The following is a 21,056-nucleotide window of genomic DNA, read 5'->3' as shown; positions in this document are numbered from 1 at the left end:
ATCTGGCAGCTATCAAAGTTTGTTAATCCCTTTAAATTCTCTACGTAGACTTATCTAATCAACAAATAGCAACAATTTTATTTCTTTACAACCACCATTTGTTTTTCTTGTCTTATTTCATTGGTAAGTACTTCCACTACAGTGCTGATTATAAGAGGTGATCCATGTTTTGTTTTGATTTTAAAGGGAATATTTTTGATATTTTGACATTAATGTTTGCTGTATTTTATTAGTTAAGACTTATTATATTAAGGAAGCTTCTTCTCTATTTCTATTTTGCAGACAGATTTAATAACAAATGATGATTGCATTTAACCAAATGTTTCTCCTGCATCTGTTGAGATAAATATACCTTTGTCCTTAAATATCTCAATTTCGTAAACTATTTTAAAAATGTTCCAACTGCTAAGCTATCCTAGCATTCCTAGGATTAGTCCTATTATATGTTATATTTTTAAAAAACAGGTGATGTTGAATTCAATTTGTCAGGACTTTCTTTGGGATTATTGGACATATGTTTGTAAGTATTCAAAACTCACCTCATTAGAAAGGCTCCCAGTGACCATCCTTCTGAAAGGACAGCTTCTCCACTCATTACTCTATTCCTTTACTCTCCAGTCTTACCTCCAGAGCACTCCTCATCATCTGACATATTGTATATTTATTTGTTTAATTGTTTATTGCCTATCTCCTCCAAGAGAATATAAATTCAGTGAGAGCAGACCCTTATTTTGTTCTTTGTTCTATCCTAAATCACTGGAGCAGAATGTTTGTTTAATGAATTAATGCATTTGATAGAATTAGTGTATATAAATGATTAAAGTATAAATGAATACATGCTGTTAGCCTATAATTTTTTTCTTTTTCTGTCATTGTCTGATTTTGATATTAAAGTTATTCTGTCTTCATAAAATGAGTGGGCATCTATCAAACACTTTGTACAAGTGTATGTTAATTCCGTAGGATTTGTTAAGGTCTAGGGCTTTCTTAGGGGTGGATCATGAAGAATGATTTGATTTCTTTAATGTTATAGTTCTACTTAGGTTTATAAAAAAATTCTTCTTGAGCTATTTTTGGTAGTTTATATTTTTCTATAAAATTATTCCTGTTGTTTGCCTTTTCAGATTAATTCATATACTGGTTTGCTACTGCTGCTGCAACAATGACCACAAACTTAGTGGCTTAAAAGAACACATATTCATTATCTTATAGTTCTAGAGGTCAGAAGTCTAAAATGAGCAGGCAGGGGCTCTTCTTTACCTTTTCCAACTTCCAGAAATTGCCAGCATTACTCGGCTCATGGCCCCACTTTACTCTGACTTTCCTACCTCCCTCTTGTAAGGACCCTTGTGATTTCAATGGACCCACCTGGATAATCCATGATACTCTCCCCATCTCGAGATTTTTAACTAAATCACATCTGCAAAGTCCCCTTTGCCAGTTTCACTGGTATTAGGAATTAGGATGTGGACATCTTTTGGAGGGTCATTATTCTATCTAACACAATTGGCATCATATTTTTCACTGTATTTTCTCCTGTCTCTCTGGATGTTGCCTTTTTACATTTCAAAACGTGTTTATTTCTTCCTCTACCATTTTCTCTCTTAATCAGTTTGCCTGATATTTGTTATTTTATTAGCTATACCCTGACAGCTGTGGCAGGAGTGTGGGGTTTAGTATGAAGGCTGGAAAGGCATGGTCAGCCATGCTGGGAATTCTGTCCAAGTTCATTTTCCTCTACCTGTCATTTCCCACCACTTCATCAAACAAAACCACTTCCATCATGCTCTGGGAATTGTAAGTAACCCCTGGTAGGGTGCATTCTAACTCAGTATTAAAGGTAATGGTGCATCCAGAGCATTCTCACTCTGCCTCCCACTCCCGGAACTGCTCATTCTCTATGATTGAAATCTTTGAGCTTCCCTTCTCTCCTATTTGAGCTCTCGGGAATACCTAAGGAGCTGAGCGCCTCGCCTAACTGCTCCCTGGGGGCCGCAGCGGATTTAAGCGATCACACCGGTCTCTCCTTCTTTCCCTCCCCGCTCCCGGACCGGTCAGGCTGGTTCCGACATCTGGGGAATTAACGTGTCCCGCCCATCCCTAGCCTCGAGCCGCGCAGGCTCCGCGCCTCCGCCCTTGTTCCCTCGTCGCTTCCAGCTCCTACGAGTGAAAGCCGCTACAAAGGGCTTGAATGAAACGCGTGTGGGTTTAGTGAGTCGTAAACCACCAGAGGATCCCGTCTCTCCATAAGCCAGCATCTCTCGGAGGAGGCAGAGGAGGGGGAGGAGGCAAGGAGTTGAGTGCTCGGTGTCGCCGGCGCGCGCAGCGGCTGGAGCGGCAGGGAGAGGCCGGGCCACCTCCCCCTTCCCGGCCATGCACCGCCTCGCCCGCGGCGGTTCCAGGCACCACACTCTCCGCCCGGGCTGCGCCCGCTGTGGCAGCAACAAGCTCCTGCGGCCGCCGGCACCGTCCACGGAGGAGCAGCGCCCGCCCTCCCCACCCCCACCACCGATTCCCGTCTCCACCGGGACACGCCGCCCAGCAGTCCGCGCCGCCCCCTGGTCAACTTTGAGCAGGAGGAGAAGCAACTTTGACAGTGGCCGCGGATTTCGAATCCCGCTTCTCCTCGGCGGCAGCAGCCTCGCGGGTCGCTGGGGTTAGGCGGCACAAGAGTTTCCCGGGCGCCTCTGTGCTGCGTCTGGCGGTTTGCAACCTGTTTCCAGAGAGCAGGGAGCGGGATTGTGGCTACTAGTCATCTGAAGAAGGGGAACTTGTTTTTCTTTCCCTTTCACGACCTCGTCTTCTACTGGATAAAGCAGTATCGAAAGGATGTAAATAGGCAGAGCAACTGTTACCAAGAAGGCAACCAACCAAAGGCAGGGAGGAGCGTGGGGCTTCGTTGGGCTTCTCCCAGTCGCAACATTAATCAATAGTCAGGTGTTGGTTGCAACTTTTCAAGGTCAGCCACCGGGAGCAGCGATTCCCTCTCTGAACCTTGGGGATACGCGGCTCTTGGGTTGGATTTGGCTGAGAAATGCACAGGACGCCAAACGAGGAAGGATTGTAGAGGGGGAGGGTTGTGACCCCAAGACCCATCCCCCAACCTCCCCGTAATCTCCCGTCCCCCGCAGCCGGGGCGGGGGTGAGTATGTGACATGTGTCTAACTCTCAGCAGCAACTTAGGCAGCAGGTGTCGGTCCTAAACGGGAGCCGCGGCTGCCGGGCGCGTCCTCACGGAGCCATGCGGGCCCCGGGGGCGCCTCTCGCCCGCACATCGCGGCTGCTGCTTCTGCTACTGCTCAAGCTTTCTGCATCTCCTGCCCTCGGGTCCGCCCCTGCGCCCAGGAACGAAACTTGTCTGGGGGAAAGCTGTGCACCTATACTGATCCAGCGTCGCAGCAGGGACGCTTGGGGACCACGAAATTCTGCAGGAGACCTTCTGCTCACCCGTGCGCCCAGAGAGGAGGAGCAGGAGGCAGCGGCGCGCCCGGCGCCCTCGTGGGACCTACTGGTGGCCCGGGGCGGTGACCCAGGTGCAGGCAGAGGGGTGGAGGCGTCGGCAGATGAGCCCTGGGGACCTCCAGCCAGACCGCCTGGCGCCTGGAGGTGGAAAGGTGCCCGGGGTCAGGAGCTCCCTGGAACTTTGGGGAGAGGGAACCCCACGGCTCTCCAACTCTTCCTTCAAACCTCAGAGGAGAAGGAGAAGGGTCCCAGAGGCGCTGGCATTTCCGGGAACAGCCAGGATCCTAGTGTGAGGGCAGAACCCGGAGCCAGCGACCTTTATTACTGGCCAAGGAGAGCCGGGAAACTCCAGGGTTCCCGCCACGACCTCCCACCCAAGACGGTCAGTGGACCGTCCGGTTACGAAGGGCGGACGATTGCACCCCCAGGCAGGGCGCTGGCCCAGAATGGGTCCTCGGGTGAAGGGATCCACGAACGCGGGGGTCCCCGCCGGGGCAACAGCACGAACCGACGCTTGCGACTGAAGAACCCATTCTACCCCTTGACCCAGGAGTCATACGGAGCCTATGCGGTCATGTGTTTGTCGGTGGTGATCTTCGGGACCGGCATCATTGGCAACCTGGCGGTGATGTGTATCGTGTGTCATAACTATTACATGCGGAGCATTTCCAACTCTCTGTTGGCCAACCTGGCCTTCTGGGACTTTCTCATCATCTTCTTCTGCCTTCCGCTTGTCATCTTTCACGAGCTAACAAAGAAGTGGCTGCTGGAGGACTTCTCCTGCAAGATTGTGCCCTATATCGAGGTAATGCCTTCCAGGGGGTCTCAAGCTTTACCCATTTCCGGGATTTATAGCATCAGAACTGCTGCTCCAAGCACCTACCTGGCTGCTGAATCCTTTCTCTTTTTTTCTGGGTCCCTCCTCCATTTCTCTTGTCAATCATTTATGCATCTATATATATATGTATATATATATACACTTACATAGAGAGAGAGGCAGCTTTATTCGCTCACCTTCAAACTCATCTGTTCCCTAGGTTGTGAAAGGATTATGATCTCATAATGTATAGAACTGTTTAGAATTTAAATTTATCTCTCTGAATATGGTGTTATATGTATTTCTGATTTGGCACCCATCAGAGATTCTAGGGTTAATAAATGGCCAATCCATGGTTGTCATTATTAGAACTCAGCAAGAAAAAAACCTTGTATTTTTTGTCTACTAGATTTCTAGTGCTCCAATCTGATTTTTTCCTCCAAGATTACTGCATTTTTTCCTAAATATCAAAATTGGAGTAGTATTTTATTTATTTAACAAAGGAAATCTGCCTTTCTTTGTTTGTCAGTTGGCCTCATGATATATTAATAACCTCCCAAATTAGTTTGTGTCTTTGGCTGTCTGCCATGTTATCCCATCTAAATTCCTATGACATTTCTTGATTCTTTTTTCTTCTTAATTTCTTAACAATTTTATTTATTTTGTATGAATGAGTTTAAGCACAAATAACACTGGCCATCATGGCACAGAATTTATTTGACATTCTGAAAGTATATAATACGTATCTTTGTTATTTGTTAGGGTATAAGGGATTGGCTATTTTAAGGGATTGACTCTAAGACTAAAAAATTTCTTAAGAAGGAGGCATATAATAGGTTGCAAACTTTGGAAACGAAAATCTTCCTGAGTCAGATTTTAGTGTTTCATCCACAGCTAGTGTCCTGAACCATTATTATGGTAGTTGGAATTTGCTCTTTAAATGGCCTCTCTCTAAACACCAGCTCTTGGAAGGAGCCCAAGTGCTTTGTTGCCAGTTGTGTTTTTAGCCAGCTGGCCCTTGATTTCCTCCATTCAGACTGCCCATTTCATTTATGGAAGAAGAAGAAGGGAAACTGTAAATATTCCAGAGCCCCTGATCCTGTCTGGCACCACGGCCAGTGACACTGTGTTCAACATTGTTCCAGGGCCTAAAGCTAGGGGATAAGTAAACAGAAAACAGTACCTACTTGGAAGGACCAAGGCGAGAGACAGTAAATAAGACCCTCTGTTATCCTGGCAGGGATCGGCTACAGAATCATTCCATGCTTACTAAATCAGCTGTTGCTGCTTTACCAAGATCTAGGATTTCTCTTGTTGCCAAGCTCCAAGGAGCTCTGAAACATCTAATTTATTTGGTAGACAGATCATTTTTGAATTACAGAGGAGGTAGATGAATTTATGTGAGAGAATGTGTCTACCAGTTACCTTTTCAAGGTCAACTTCAATTTCAGATTTCTCTGATTGTTTGTTTGAATAACGCAGAAGAAACTGACACATGCAACAAAGAGACAAAAGTAAACTTTAAAGTGAACAGGAGAGTTACTCCCAATAAGAGAGAAGTGTATTGGCTTGTCTGCAATGTACTGGGCATGATAACACCTTTATAAATCAGAGGGAAAAATAATAAGGACAGAAAAAAGAAACTGGGGAAAAGAAAAAAAATTACCAAAGTTCTTGAAGAAAACTTTAAAAGAAAAGAATCCTATCCAAATTCAGAAAAGAATATAAAAACTTTGGTTAGTTTAATGAGACCTATGAGTCTTAAGTGATGGTATTTATTACGTATGTGTTTTAATTTTCTTTCTCTCTCATTCTGAGGATTTTAAAAAATGTGTATTTTGTTTGTATTTCACTTTTCAATTTAAGTCCTTTAATTAAGAATATTTTGTTTTTACCTCTTCTCTCATTATTATTGAAACAATTATTGTTATTTTTGCTCCCTGTATTTTTTTTCCCTTCTTCATAACCCTCTCTGTTTTTTAGTTATTGGTACTAGGCTTTATTTTCCCTAGAGAAGCAAAGGCTTGGAAAAAAAGATTTACTCATTTTTTTCCTTGAAAAATTAGACTATAATATACATTTTTACTGAATGAAAATCTTGAGATTAATAATCTTTCTAAATTCCTACCTAATCCTGTTCTTCTGAAATAATTTTCTGTTTCAGCATGCCTTGTGAAAATAATTATTGGACAGTAGTATCAGCTCCATAATTCCTGATTATGAGAGCAAGAAATATAGTCCAAATCTCACAATAAAGCATTTCTGCCTCCAGGAGGCACTGCTATTTTCACGAAAGTAAGAGGGATTCAGCGCCTGTTCCAAGTCAGGTTCCACACAAAACAGACCTTAACGTGGAGATTTGCTTGCGGGAAGTTTCCTGGGGCACACACTCAGATTCAACACCTAGTAGGGAATGAAGGCAGCAGGATTGGGCAGACAAGAGAAGTTGAAGTGATGCAGATGGCACAAAGACCTCAGCTGATAGGATACGGAACTCTAAGGCTGGGGAGGTCCTGCAGGGGTGTCCTGATTGGAGGCAAGAGGGCCCATTCTTTATATTCTCTAACAGACCAGTCATTGGATGCAATTTGCTCCCAGGAAGGGGGCATAACTGTGAGCTGGGTGGATCTTTTTCATCAGGGGCAATTCCTAGAGAGGGATGCAGCTAAGAGCCATCAATCACCAATAGCCCCAGCAGTCGGGGGATCAGCACTTCATTCCTGAAGAACTTTGCGGGTAGGCAATCTGGGTAGGAGAACATAACATCCACTACAATGGCTTTTGAATTATCATGTTAAATTAGAACCAGAAGACAGCCTAATCCCACTCCATCAATTTAAGGGTGAAACATGAGGCTCAGAGAAGAAGAATGACCATCCTGAGCATATATACTAGTCAGTGGCAATCAGACACTAGTCTCACCACTGGATGTTGACTTTTGCTTATTAGGCAAACATCTGGGAGGCAAATGGTGTCCAGTGAGTGTTTTCTTTTTCTTTCTGCTCCTTGGTGTCTTTTAAAAAAGATTTCTGTATCAACTACATAGGAAAAAATAATAACATAATTTGTTGTATGATGAAATTTATAGCTTCTTCTATTCTTAAGTTTCATTTTGTTTCTCATAAATTGATAGTAAGTCCCAGAGTTGGTAGGTCATTACATTTTTAAAAATTCTAATAATCTGAAATAACTGCACTTTTTAGTGTACCAAACATGATTATTTTAATGATTAAATAAAGTTATATAGGTTACATTTTATGTTCTTAAAAATCACAAAACTTTTAGATTGGTAAAGGACATTACAAATATATTACATTTGTTTAAACTTTCTCCAAAATCTGTCCCCCCCCATTTTTTTCCTCTTGACCGCAAGACTTCTAAAAATTATTTGATATTTGATTTCCTTTTATTATGTAGGTTTTGCTTTTTTTCACTTTTTACTTTCTTACATTTATTTTATTTGTTGGCTATTCTGCCTTTTTGTTTCATCACACACACTCTTATTGATTTATAATGCATGAGTTACCATTTTTCTGGGAATCTATTTTGCCTTCTCCAATGTTTTTATTTTTCTTAGTTATTTAAAAATTTTATCCACAATTGATTTTTATTGATCTTTACAAATTTTCTCTCCCATCTCTCTTTTGCCTTCTTCTCCTTTTCTACCACAGTTCTTTTTATCTACCACTTGACAATTAGCATATTCTTAGGGAGGTAGTGAAATTTGGGGGAAGAGTTGGGTTTGTGTAGAAAAATAGGAGATGTTTCTTCAGGAGAAATTACAGATCTTTGCAATTTGCATTCAACTCTTCTTTTTATTTCAGTTGTTGACTTGTGTCTTGAGAGCATCCAGCTTCCAGAGTCTATGTCTAGAAGGGGAGCTGTATCATATTTAATGTTGCTGTGGGTGGGAACATACTGGGAACTGTTGTAGTTGATGTCTTCTCTCCTTCTATTCCAGGATTATGATGTCTTCTCTGTGGCCTAGTGATAAGTCCTATAAGGACCAAGAGCAGATGGAATAGGAGGAAAGGGGGTTGGAGGGAAGGGAATCTGGGTAGATAGTGGCCATCCTAACAGACACATCATTTTAAACTAGTTAATCACATAGTTACCAGAAAAAACTATACTCAAACCAACAGTTGAATGTAGAGAGAGAGAATGTGTGTGTGTGTTGGATATGGAGGTCTGGGTGTGGATTGCGATAGGAGAATGGTGGAGGAGTTCCTACCACACCATTTTCTTAAGGATCTAACAAATGGTTAAAGCCAAATAGTTCAGGCGTTGAATGTGGCAGCTGGAACAACTCTTTGCTCATTACTTGACGGAAGCCAACCAGAATCACTATATCAGCTGATTCAGATCCGTTGCTAAATATTTATTTCTGTTTGGATGTTAATTGGAGGTTTTGAATAATATAGGCTCCTCCTTAGTTTAAAGAACTCAGGCCTGTTAGGGAAGAAGGCTTCAAATAGTTCTAAGAGAATCCCAGATGTAACTGTATTATTTATTTTTACTGTGATACAAGATTCTTGCGTGAAGGTGGAGGGTGGATAAAGGGAACACATCTCACCAGGGCCTCTGGACCAGGGATGATTTGTAAAAGGTCTAGCATCTTCTGTGATGAAAAGAGTCAGCTTTTCCAATGTCTTTAAAAATGAGCTATGAGCGGGGTGGCCTGGTGGTGCAGCGGTTAAGTGCTCATGTTCCACTTCGGCGGCCCGGAGTTCGCTGGTTCGAATCCTGGATGCAGACATGGCACCACTTGGCAAGCCATGCTGTGGCAGGCGTCCCACATATAAAGTAGAGGAAGATAGGCACGGATGTTAGCTCAGGGCCAGTTTTCCTCAGCAAAAAGAGGAGGATTGGCAGATGTTAGCTCAGGGCTAGTCTTCCTCAAAAAAAAAAAAAAAAAAAAAAAGAAAAGAAAAGACCCATGAGCAAAGCAAATGGCTCTTTCATTGCCTTAGATTGTACTTAGCACTAACGGGAAGAAAGGAAGGGTACTGGAAGGTGAAGATGATATAACCATACAGGTGTGAGGTTCTACACAGATTTCCCTAGAACCCCTCCATTCAAGAAATAGCACATTTATCACAGCAGGTGGGAAATTTGATTGAGCAGTGGGTTAGCTGTTAGATATTCTGATTGACTTTTAAGTGGAAACATACAATTTTATGGGCAATTTGAAAGCCACTTATAATATTTTCAGGAAAAATAGACTCACTGTATCAGAATGTTACTTAAGAAATATTTTATGCCTCCCATTAATCCCTTTATAATCATTTTATACATTCCAAGTGAAAATATTTAGCTGATAACTCCAGCAGAAAAGAAAAAAAAGTTGTAGAGGGTGCTTTTATTTATAACTCCACTCATGGAGAGTGTAGGGTGAAGTTTACTGACTTTGAGTTCCACAAAAAATAAAAGCTTTATCATATTTCAATGTGAAATTCAAATAATTTCAACTCTTGATTGTAATAAGAATGTCATCCTCTTCTAAAGCTTGCCAATGAGGGATAAGTAGGAATGTGGATTTTTCTTTACTTCTCTTCTACAGATATTAGTTGGCATTCAGCTTTTAAGGATTATATATAAAGCAGCAGCACCCAATAACTGATTAAAGAACAATTTGATTAATTCATTGTTTTCTACAATCTTTTCCCATCTATGTCATCATTCATTTATTTACTCACTATCCATTCATTCATCAAATGTTTGTTGGGCTTTTCTTCTATGCTAGACCGTATGTTAAAAAGGGGATCGGATGGGGCGGGGGAAGAGGGAGCAAAAATTTCCAGAGATGAATAACATAGATGGGTTACTGCTATTAAAGTCAGAGAAAAATAAAATAATGTTTTACAGTGTGACGAATACTATACTAAAGGTTTCAACAAAGTATTAACGTTCAGGAATGGCCCTGGAATGAGTCAGCTCACAACTGTACTCAGTTATGACCAAAGATGGAGAAATTCAAGTGAAAACTATGCTCCCTCTAATTTTTTTAAATCATATTCTTACTATTAGTCTTTATAAATGCTGGGCAGCCTTTCCATCGTGAAAAGTTACAACTATGAAAATCTTTTTTAATTCTTGCTTTCTTGTTTTCTCAATTATTCCCAGGATAAGAGGCCCATAAGAATAATTGGCAAGATAATTGGGCAGACAGGACAGTCCTAGAAGTTTCACTTAGAATACAGAATTATTCTAAATGTTATTAAATATTAAATTGTAATTTAGAATACAACGCCTGAGATAACCATCTCTACTTTGGAATTGTTAATCCTTATTAGACATAAGGATATTAAATAAATACAATTTTAAAATTTTACCTAAGTGAATGGTTTATTTAGCAATGTAATAACAGTACATTAAATTGAGTCCTTTTCTCCTGAAAATCTCAACGACATATATATTTTTAATTTAACCTTAGAGAACTTGGGAAGAACGGCTGACGAGGGCGATACTTTAGACCATAGTACAGAGTAGGGGAAAGGGAAGCATAAAGAATGGATTCTCCCAAGAACGGGATTAAGCTCGAAAGCACACAATCAGAGTGAGGACTTATCCTGAGTTTCTAGGAGCTGCCAAGATATCTGGTTATGTCCACAAAGCATCTGTCAACAGAGAGAAGGAAGCAAACATGTCTGCAAAAGCAAAATAGATCTGAGCTTATGAGTATATCCAAGGCTGAGTAGGTGAGGGGCTGCCTTGCCCTTCGCTGTTACACTACATGGACCTTGATAGAATTTTTGTGTCTTTAATAGCTCTTCGTATGTGCTGCGACTAGATTTAACGGTGCAACGTTGGAAGCACATGGATCTGTATCTGAGATGTGGACCATGGGTGGAGAGGGATGGACAGGCTTCTATGCCGTGAGGTTTGTCTCTGGCACTATATTTCTGCTCCTGTCCTCCAGGGAGCCTCCTGTGGTCTTACTTCCCAAGAATTGACCTGCCAAGGTGCCATAATTAACTCACCCTTGTTGCCAAGACTAACTCTTAAGTATCCTTATGAGAAAGGGATTCTTTGTGCCAGAAGAGATGATCTCATCTAAAATTTCAAGGTGGAGTGGAGAATGGGATCGCTGCAACCTCAAATATGGGGTCTTTCAATTTGCAAAGTAGGTATAGATACTTTCCATAAAACCCAGGAGATAATCACAATGCCAGACTTATTCTTTGTGAATTTATGATAGTTTTAAAAGATATCTGTCAGCACACTTGAATGGTTCATAGCATTAATGAGGCCAAGGTCACTGACTTGATCCAGCCTGGAATGAGTCATTTTCATTAGGTCTATGACTGTACTCGGGCTGCCATTTGTTTACTTCCTCCTCATCACTCCCTACTTTCAAGGCCTTTCCTCCTACCTTTACTATCTTCTCCTTGGTTCAAATCTTTCCTGTGTAGGAAAAGCATCCCATTAACTAATTCACAGCAAGATGTGGAATTTAGAGATATTTGTCTTTTATAAGAGAATTGAATGAGAAAGAGTACTTCCTTAACAGACTACCAAAGGTGGAATTTTGGCTAAAGACAGAGAAATTTTGTCTTAAAATGTGGTTTCTCAATGTCATTCAGATCATAATTACCCAACCACGTGTGGATAAGGATAACTCTAATTTTGTTTTTAAGTTAGGTTCACCATCATGTAAATCGATGTCATTACTCACAGGGGAAAATAGGTGAAAATTTGTTATAATTCTTTGGAAACTTATCAGAACCTCTAGGTGAAGAACAGAAATTCGAAAGATTAAAAGCTGGACTGTAAACTTGGGGTAAATATTATATTTTGAAATGAATTTCTAATTATTAAGAATAAATATGGAGCATATAAATTCCTTTAAGACCTGTCGATTCCAATCGATGGCTTCCATCTTGGGACAAGTGATGTTAATCTTGCTTCATTTGCAGTTTTTATACTAATCAGCATTGGCACATTTATAATTAAATTATAACATTTTAGACAAGTTGCAGTCAGATGACTTTTTTTTTTACTGCAAGAGGAAGGTTCTGTGCTGCAGAAGTCAGAAGTTGCAATTGGTAGGGAACCTTATGTCAAGGTTACCTTTACTATAAAGGTAAAGAAAGATTTGTAGGATCAAGACCAGTTTGGGGATTAATGTTGGCTTTTAAATAGTCTTAATTGTTTTTAAAATAAGTAATGACGTTACTAAGCTTAAGCAAGAGGGAGGAAGGTGGAGAATGAGGTCATAGTGACAGTTGATGCCTTGAAATATGTTTTTTTTTCCGTGACATTGGGAATCACATATAGATGAACTAGACTAGGTATAATTGAAATAAATGGCTGCTTATGATTTGTGGGTAGATCAGATTAAATCTCAGTGATAATGATAAATGTAAGAAGACTTGACTGTGCAAAATGGCTGTGAAGAGCTCTATTTCATCTCAGAGATCCGTGCATGTTGTAAGGGGTGAGGAAAATCTCTCCTCCACATTCTGTTTTGGTTTGGAAACCCCAGTGGAAGTGTGTGACTGTCATAGTTTCATGATTTGCACGCATTCTGAAATGAAGCCCTTTTGATAAAGGCCATCTCATTCACAGCAGTGTGATAAACAGTGGCTCTGATAAACATGCTGTCCCCACACTGGAGCTCAAACACTTGTCTCTTCCGTGGGGAAGTTGCCCTGAAGTGCTGCAAGAATAAGGATTCTGGAAAATGCAAGAGGAAGCCAAAGGCATACAAGCTTAAGCCATTTAGAGTTTCAAAGGAAACTCTACTCTGTGCTCCTCCTGCTTTTTTCCTGACCGATTGTTAGGCCTGTAACCACGGACCTATAATAGATAATCATTCATGGCCCAAATGAATGGGTTTTCCTAACAATAATGCCCTTGTTTTGAGAGTTACTTGTATACAAAGGCCAGCACATAAATAGATGTACTCAGATATCTTTTTGAGGTAAAATATAAGTTAGGCTAGAGTGCAGTTGTCATGACTTTTGGTGGAAATTTCCCTATTTATAAAAATCAGTATATTCCGGTCACTTCACTGTACTTAAACACGTAGATTCAATTTCTATGGAAGGAATTTTGCTTGGAAGTACACTGGTCTTTCCCCCCCCCGCCCCCATCAGGGGAAAAAGTATCACTGATTTATATCAGAAGGTCGAGCAAAACTTACTTGTTGGTATGAGTTGCACGTTCATAGCTTACTCTTATTCATAATGGTTCCTTATTTGTCTGTTTGCAATAAGCTTCTGAGAAATGGAGCAATAGCTAAGACAGGATTTCCACAGATGCAGTTTTTCATAAAGTAGCCATTGCTCTTTCTTCAGATCGTTTTGAATGAACAGGGATTTCACATGGTACAAAGTGAAGATGGAGGCGCAGGTTTCCTTAGGGCTTGCTGTTTGTATTGAATTGGAAACTTGAACAGCGGGGGAACATTTCGGCACTGGAGCTGTCTCTTCGCACAAGAGTGCTTAGGTCTTCACTTTCCCTGTGCCTGTCTGGTGCCTTGAAGCTTCGCTGCAGGTGGCTGCAGCCCAGGAAGGCTCGCTGCTCAGGATGTTGCCCGCGCGGGGCTGATGGAGCGTTGCTGTTGTTAGTCTGGGATACAAAGAAGAACAGAACATTACTAGAAATTTGAAGGAAAGACTTTAGAGTTGTTTATTTGATTCTCTTCCTTCTGTATTTTGATGCCAACCCCCTCGAAATACTCAATATCTTATTTTCCCAAGTAGTTAAAAATTGTTGCTTCCAGCTTTCCTTTGCTCTTGATTCTCAAAAGTCTTGTCTATTAAAAGTGTTTACAGTTCTGCTTTTGTTGATGTTAATGATTCCTCTCATTGCAGTTTAATTAATAAGAGATTGCATCTTGCTCACTCCATCTCTCAGGATGTTGCTTCAAAGAACTACCCATCTAAGCTAATGCTTAACAGCTTAACTCCCAAGAGCATATTTCATTGTGATATTGAATTTTAGCAATCAGATATGGTCATTAAATACAGAAGATCCAGCATTTGTGATACAGTTTTATAATTGCATATAATTGCACCATTCATCTCGGTAGAATTTCTAATGAGCTGTATGTAAACAAGTATATTTAAAAACCGTGATAGAAATCTTTTCATGTTACCCCAACATCTAGCAATTTTAATTACATGGGTAGATTCCATATCTGAGTAAGCAGAAATTAGCCCACGACCCATTATTCAGATGATTTTTATCAATTCATTTCTGAGGTAGGCAGTTAATTCTTTACAAATGTTTAAAAACTTCTATAAGTAATGTGGCAAAGTACAGAGCAGGCAGGGACTTTGAATCTTTTTTACTCTTTCGCATCATAAAGGCGAGTGCATTAGTGAATTTACAGGAAAATATCTGAAGTAGTAACACTGTAGGCAGTGGCAGCAGGAGGGAGCCAGTATGTGGGCCTGGCATTTGGGCTGCGGTTGCTGTTGGCAACGGCGTTGTAAGCGCTATCTGCATTTGGGGCAGCGTTCCCCTCAGAGGCGCCTTTAACAACTCTCTCTGTAGCTCTTGTGACCTTCCCGGACAGTTCACCCTGTTTCAGTTGGATCCGAATTGCAGAGAATACTATCAGAGAGAAGTACAATTTGAAAACTAGAAGCTGGATGCGAGAGCTTCGTGAAATTTGTGTATGAAACCTGGGAGGCTTCCCTCAACCCAAGGTTCATCAAGAGGACTACAGATCAAATATTTTGGAGGTTCTGACTCACTACTAAAGCTTTTGAGAATACGGCTGAAGAACTGAGCATCTTCAAATAAAATACAGTGGAGAAGAATTCCTGAGCGAAAAGTTGGAGCACGTGGAAATCTTGCTTAAAATTTGTCCTCACTTTTGTTATCCTGTGAGGTGAAATATACAGAACCTAGAAAACATTTCTTTGCTTTTTGAAGCAGCGAACATCTTCTAACTAAGAGTGGATGTGCGGCACAATTTATGCTATCTCAGGAGTGGCAATCTAGCGCACCCAGCCCAGCACATGTCCACCCACATTCATTTGTTATTACGGCTCATGAGATGCTTTGTAACACGCTTGTAGTTAGGTACACAAATGCTAGCTCTTGTGATAATTGGTCCAGACTTTAAGTCTTTAGATTTAAAATAGTGGAGAAGATACTATCTCTTGTGTGTTGTGTGTTATTTGTAAGTAATGATAGAAAACTACCAAGCAAATAGATGTTCCCAGCCTCTAAGAGATTGCCTCTCCTCAGAGTCTCTAGTACCAAGCTATTCTTTTAATAGAAATATTATTCACAGTTTAAAAAGAATGCACAGCGTAAACCTTTGTAGTTTTGTATTTGTGGACTGACTCAGGATACATGGTGACAGAATAGCATACACAAAGATTTGCCTTAGTGAAGACTGCACAGAATGTCTTGCTGAGAATTTGTGTATGTTTGATAGTTTGAGAATTTTTTTGTATGTTTTACATTCTTATAGAGAAATGAATCAAAACATTTGAAAAACTAATATATAGATGTAAAGTTTCAAAAATCTATAAAATAAAATCCTGCGATTTCCACATACTGCTGTTTGATGTAGACCATTAGAAAGTGGCACGTCCTCTCAGATTTCCAGTCACAGGGTGGCCATTACTGACATGAAAAAAAATAAACTGATCTTAAGACAGTTGTACAGTGTGGACCTCAATTTTAGAATTATTTTGAATCACTAGCATAGATGCAAAATAAATTGCCATCAAGGTAAACAATTCATTAATTTGAAAGTCAATTTTAAAAAGGTAACTGTAAGGATGGCTCTTTTCGTATGGCGCTCATATTAGATTGATATTTCTTATGCTGGTGTTTATGGGAAACTTTCTGAAGATTTTGTAGAACAAGAATTATGGTTATAAGCTCAGCCATGACCTTTTGATCTGCACTGATCTAGACCTTTGGGAGTTGTATTTTTTTGGTTATTTTTGCTTTTCCTATCTTGTTTTCAGACTGTCTCCATTAGCAGTTTTGAGCAAAGTCAAGGCATGAATGCAATGTCTTTATCTTCCATATTAGAACTAGTAGATGCTGACTAATGGGTAGGGTGTAAGAAAAGGAGAAAATATTTGATGTTGGAACTCTCATAGAATCCACCAGGCAAGTTGCCATCGTTCTAGGAAGAGTGACAGCTTGAACGTAATAGATAAACAACTTGTGTGTTGAGAACTAAAATTGTTATGACAAATGGTTTTCCTTTTGTCAACATGATCCCTTTGAGTTCTACAAAGCTAGACATTGACATTATATCTATATCTATATCTATCTATCTATCTATATATTTTTTTCCCTTGCCCCTTTGCCAAGGCATAACCTGTAGCTGTGTTTCTTGAACATCCCCTCTAGCAGGCAGTGGGGAGTGAATGTACATATCCGGCTGTTGGGATGCAGCCCAAAGCATCCCGCCCACCTAGGGAGTTTTCTTTTAGTCTCCTTTTTTATCTTAAACCTCATGAACATTTGACTTTCTATTCATCATCCTTGTTTAAATATATAAATGATGACTACATTTATTAAACATTAAATTGCTTCAATTTTCTCCCAAATAGTTGAGTAAATCTGATGCTTCCACATGATGACTGTGTTTATCTTGTGACTTTGAGAAGCACCTGCCCCCTCTTGGTTGACTCGGACCTCCCTGAGGGAAAGAACTGCTTCTTGTTCCTCTCTCTGTCCCCGATATGTAGCAGAGTGTTGGCATGGGGTCGAGAACAATAAATCTGTACCTGTGTTGAATATGTCTGTGTACCCCATTAGAGTGTATATCATGCTCAATAAATATTTTATAGACGATTGAATGATAGAATATTTATATTAGGATCATGCATTTATTTTCCTGGAAAAGCCTCTGTGTAAAAAAAACATGTCCATATTTCTGGTTCTTCACCTCTAATTGTCGATTTATTTAGATGTCCGGATCATGTGCATATAAGAGCAGTTGCTCTTAGGATACAGTACTCTATGTGGTCAGCATCAGAGGGTTTTCTAATCCGAAATTTTTCTATGCTTGGAATATCCAGACATTCTATTTTGGCTCCTTTTTGCATATTTTTATGGTGTTTTTTATATCTTCTATTTTCTTTGACTTTCTCATTATCTCACATTTCTTTACATTTGGTGAACATCCTTATTTCTTGATAAATGTACTTACTTTGTGTCTGATTCTGAACCTCGTTGCCCTGGGCACATGAGCTCATAGTGGCGGACCATCTCTTGCAGGTTGTGATTTTTAATTGTGAATCCGTGTTCCCTTGAATTTTATCTGTGGGCTTTCTCTGATGCCAAGATTTAAAGTGCATTCTTCCAGGGGGGTTTTGTGTTTGCTCCTGTTAGGTGCCTGGGAAGATTTTAAACTGCATTTTGGGTTTTTCTGAGCTGCATAGATGGTATGAATTCTGGCCCTAGTCCAGTGTAAATTTGGGCTTCTGGCTAGAATTTGATCTCTTTTTTTTTTCCCCCCTTTTACCCCCAAATCACCCAAATCCAAATCCTATAATAGTTTCTTTACTCTCTCTCTCTAGTTTTTTCTTTATACCCATGAAGATGTTGCTATTTGGGGAGTTCCAAAGTCCTAAGGGGATCTTTGACGTAATGCCCACTCACATTGGCCCCAGCTGTGTTTCCTACCTCGGTGTGCCTGGGCACCTGGCCCCATCCTTCTAGCTAAAACCATTTTGAACTCTCATCAGGACTGGCAGATGCCCCAGGGCCAACATGCAGCACGGAGGGGGAGGGGTCGCTGACCTGTTTGGAATTTGTTTCTCATCGATTTTGATCTCTGGGGACTTTCCCTTTCTTGTTTTCCATAACTGTATGCATTTGAAAATAATATTAAAATGTTTTATTTTGCCTTGAGGGGAAATTGGAGATCACTACTCATCTAGTTTCTTGGAAGCAATAAGCTCTTGAATGTTTGCTGTGTGTGAGGCATGCTACTGGACCCCCACACTGGGAAACAGGACCATCCTTTTCACTAATGAAAATGGGACGTACTCAACTATCCTTACTCCTTATGTAGATGGCCTGGTGGCAGGCATTTTCATGGTGACTGAAATTCTTGGGGTCTCTCTGTTCTTACCTAAAATAAAATAGTATTGGCCGAGCTGATCTTTATGGGTCCTTCCAGCTCTAAAACCTTTGACTCCATGACCCTGAACCACTACATTTTTTTTTCTCCCTATTTTTATCCTTACAATAATTCAGCTGAAGTCAGCAACCCAGTTACCAAAGCCTCATTCCAGGAAACTGTTTTCTCTCTCTCTTTTTTTCACTCATTGCCAATCTGTATTCATTGCCTAGTGTTCTCATCTTTCAGTGATCACCCGGAATGAATGTTGTCTGTGTTCCTCCCACAGGTTGCTTCTCTTGGAGTCACTACCTTCACCTTATGTGCTCTCTGTATAGACCGCTTCCGGGCCGCCACCAACGTACAGATGTATTATGAAATGATCGAAAACTGTTCTTCAACAACTGCTAAACTTGCTGTTATATGGGTGGGCGCTCTACTGTTAGCTCTTCCAGAAGTTGTTCTCCGCCAGCTGAGCAAGGAGGATTTGGGGTTGAGTGGCCGAGCTCCTGCGGAGCGCTGCGTTATCAAGATCTCTCCTGATTTACCGGACACCATCTATGTTCTAGCCCTTACCTACGACAGTGCGAGGCTCTGGTGGTATTTTGGCTGTTACTTCTGTTTGCCCACGCTTTTCACCATCACCTGCTCTTTAGTGACTGCGAGGAAAATCCGCAAAGCAGAGAAAGCCTGTACCCGAGGGAATAAGCGGCAGATTCAGCTAGAAAGCCAGATGAACTGTACAGTGGTGGCTTTGACCATTTTGTATGGATTTTGCATTATTCCTGAAAATATCTGCAATATTGTTACTGCCTACATGGCCACAGGGGTTTCCCAGCAGACAATGGATCTTCTTAATATCATCAGCCAGTTCCTTTTGTTCTTCAAGTCCTGTGTCACCCCGGTCCTCCTCTTCTGTCTGTGCAAACCCTTCAGTCGGGCGTTTATGGAGTGCTGCTGCTGTTGCTGCGATGAGTGCATTCAGAAGTCTTCAACAGTGACCAGCGATGACAATGACAACGAGTACACCACAGAACTGGAACTCTCACCTTTTAGTACCATCCGCCGTGAGATGTCTACTTTTGCTTCCGTTGGAACTCATTGCTGAAGGGCAGCCTTTGGTTTGGTTAGGTTGGTTTATTTGCTTGATTTTCATATCCTGTGCAGGTTTTTACTTTGTATTTTTCCTGACTGGGAAAAAATGCAAAAAGAGAGAAATAATAACTACTGTAGAACTGATTTTGCAAATTAATATTTGTGCTTTGAAAAAAAAGTTTATATTTAGTTATTTAAGAAGTATGAGAAGGCCAATAGTTTTAGATCATTTTGTCTGGTATGGTGCTAATATTTTATTTGAAAACGTTACTGCACCTAAACTTAATTAATTGCTAATTTTCTTTTAAAATATAATCGCTGTATGTTGATTATAGCCATGTGATTTTTGTAGGTTATTTCATGTTTGAGTTGTGATTGAAAGTATATTGTATATTGAATCGTGAGATGATTTGTGGTTAAGAAGCATTCACAAAGTAGCACCAAATAAATTCCACTTTATTCTTTAATGTCATTGTCAATCTGCTTTTAACCCAGATTCAATAAATCTTTAAATTGCCTTAAATGCACAATTTCTGGCTCTATGCACAATTTAAAATTGGCCTTATTGTTTCATAATTCTATTTTCCTTTAAGGCAGCTGATCACTATGTTATAAAGAAGTTTTCCTAAGAGTGCTATTTTATATGCAAAATTCATAAAACTATATTGTATGTTAAACAAAATTGTATTTTAAATATTCAGATATAGATGTAAAATTATTTCCAAATATTTATGAAATATGAATAAATAGACAGCAGAGTAGGAAGAAACTATCTTTTTTTTTTTAATTCACCTTTGAACTAGCATGTAGAGCTACAGGTTTCCCATGAGGAATTATGAGCAGAATCAAGGACTAGAAAACAACACACTTGTCATCTGATTTCCTCTGAATCCTGACCTTTGAAGCACTGTGAATCCTACGTGAAGCACTCTGAATTCTAATTTTCCTCCTTTTAAAAAATGAACTTGATTTAATCTGTATGATGTAATTTTTTAAAGTAGAATGAAAATACAGTCACAGAATAATAAAATATTTATATGTCTTGTTTAGAACACTTGAATATTCAAATACTACTTTTAAACAGATAGTCCATAAACTCCCAACAAAATGCTAACTCTCTGCCTTTGAAATATTTGAATCCCTTAAGGAGTTCAAGTGGCAGCGGTTTGGTAGAATGCCTGCCATGTGGGACGCACGTCTAAATCAGATGGCAGAGGGAGCGACCTCGTGACACAGTGTGTTTGTAACATCTCTGTCTTCAGAAAAAGCATTTAGAGGAGCCCAGTTTTCTGACTAGAAACCTCCCTATGTATTTTCTGTGCTATTTAGCATAACTGAGTAGTATCTTCTTTCTTCCAGATTATAACATGATGTTATTTAAATTATTAAACATTAGTGCTAGACCATTCATCTTCCACATGAAACCTAGATAACTAAATGACGGTACCCAGAATATCTCCTTTTTCCTAGTCCAGTACTCTTCAAAAAGCTTTTCTCCCCTACTGTCTGTATTCTAAGTGATTTGAGAGAGAATACAAACAAGGCACCGTTGTCTTCTTACAGATCCCTGTAACTGGTCTTTGGAAAACTTCTCAAGGATGCCTGAACTAGGTTGGCTGCAGAGCAGAT

At 40.3% G+C, this 21,056-nt stretch overlaps 1 protein-coding gene and 1 pseudogene across 1 annotated transcript; both read left to right on the top strand.

The window, feature by feature from the left end:
- Positions 1-1,859: 1,859 nt before the first annotated feature.
- GPR37 (G protein-coupled receptor 37) lies at positions 1,860-19,957 on the top strand. Its single transcript, XM_001502427.5, has 2 exons — positions 1,860-4,267; positions 18,622-19,957. Exons 1-2 carry the CDS (start codon positions 3,242-3,244, stop codon positions 19,438-19,440), a joined length of 1,845 nt encoding a protein of 614 aa, XP_001502477.1. The 5' UTR covers positions 1,860-3,241; the 3' UTR covers positions 19,441-19,957.
- On the top strand, positions 12,665-15,256 carry LOC111773302 (selenoprotein F-like; annotated as a pseudogene).
- Positions 19,958-21,056: the final 1,099 nt, after the last annotated feature.

Source organism: Equus caballus, chromosome 4 (assembly GCF_041296265.1).
Source record: "Equus caballus isolate H_3958 breed thoroughbred chromosome 4, TB-T2T, whole genome shotgun sequence".
NCBI lineage: Eukaryota > Metazoa > Chordata > Mammalia > Perissodactyla > Equidae > Equus > Equus caballus.
Note: the sequence above shows the minus strand (reverse complement) of the source record. Positions and strands in the feature narration are given on the sequence as shown.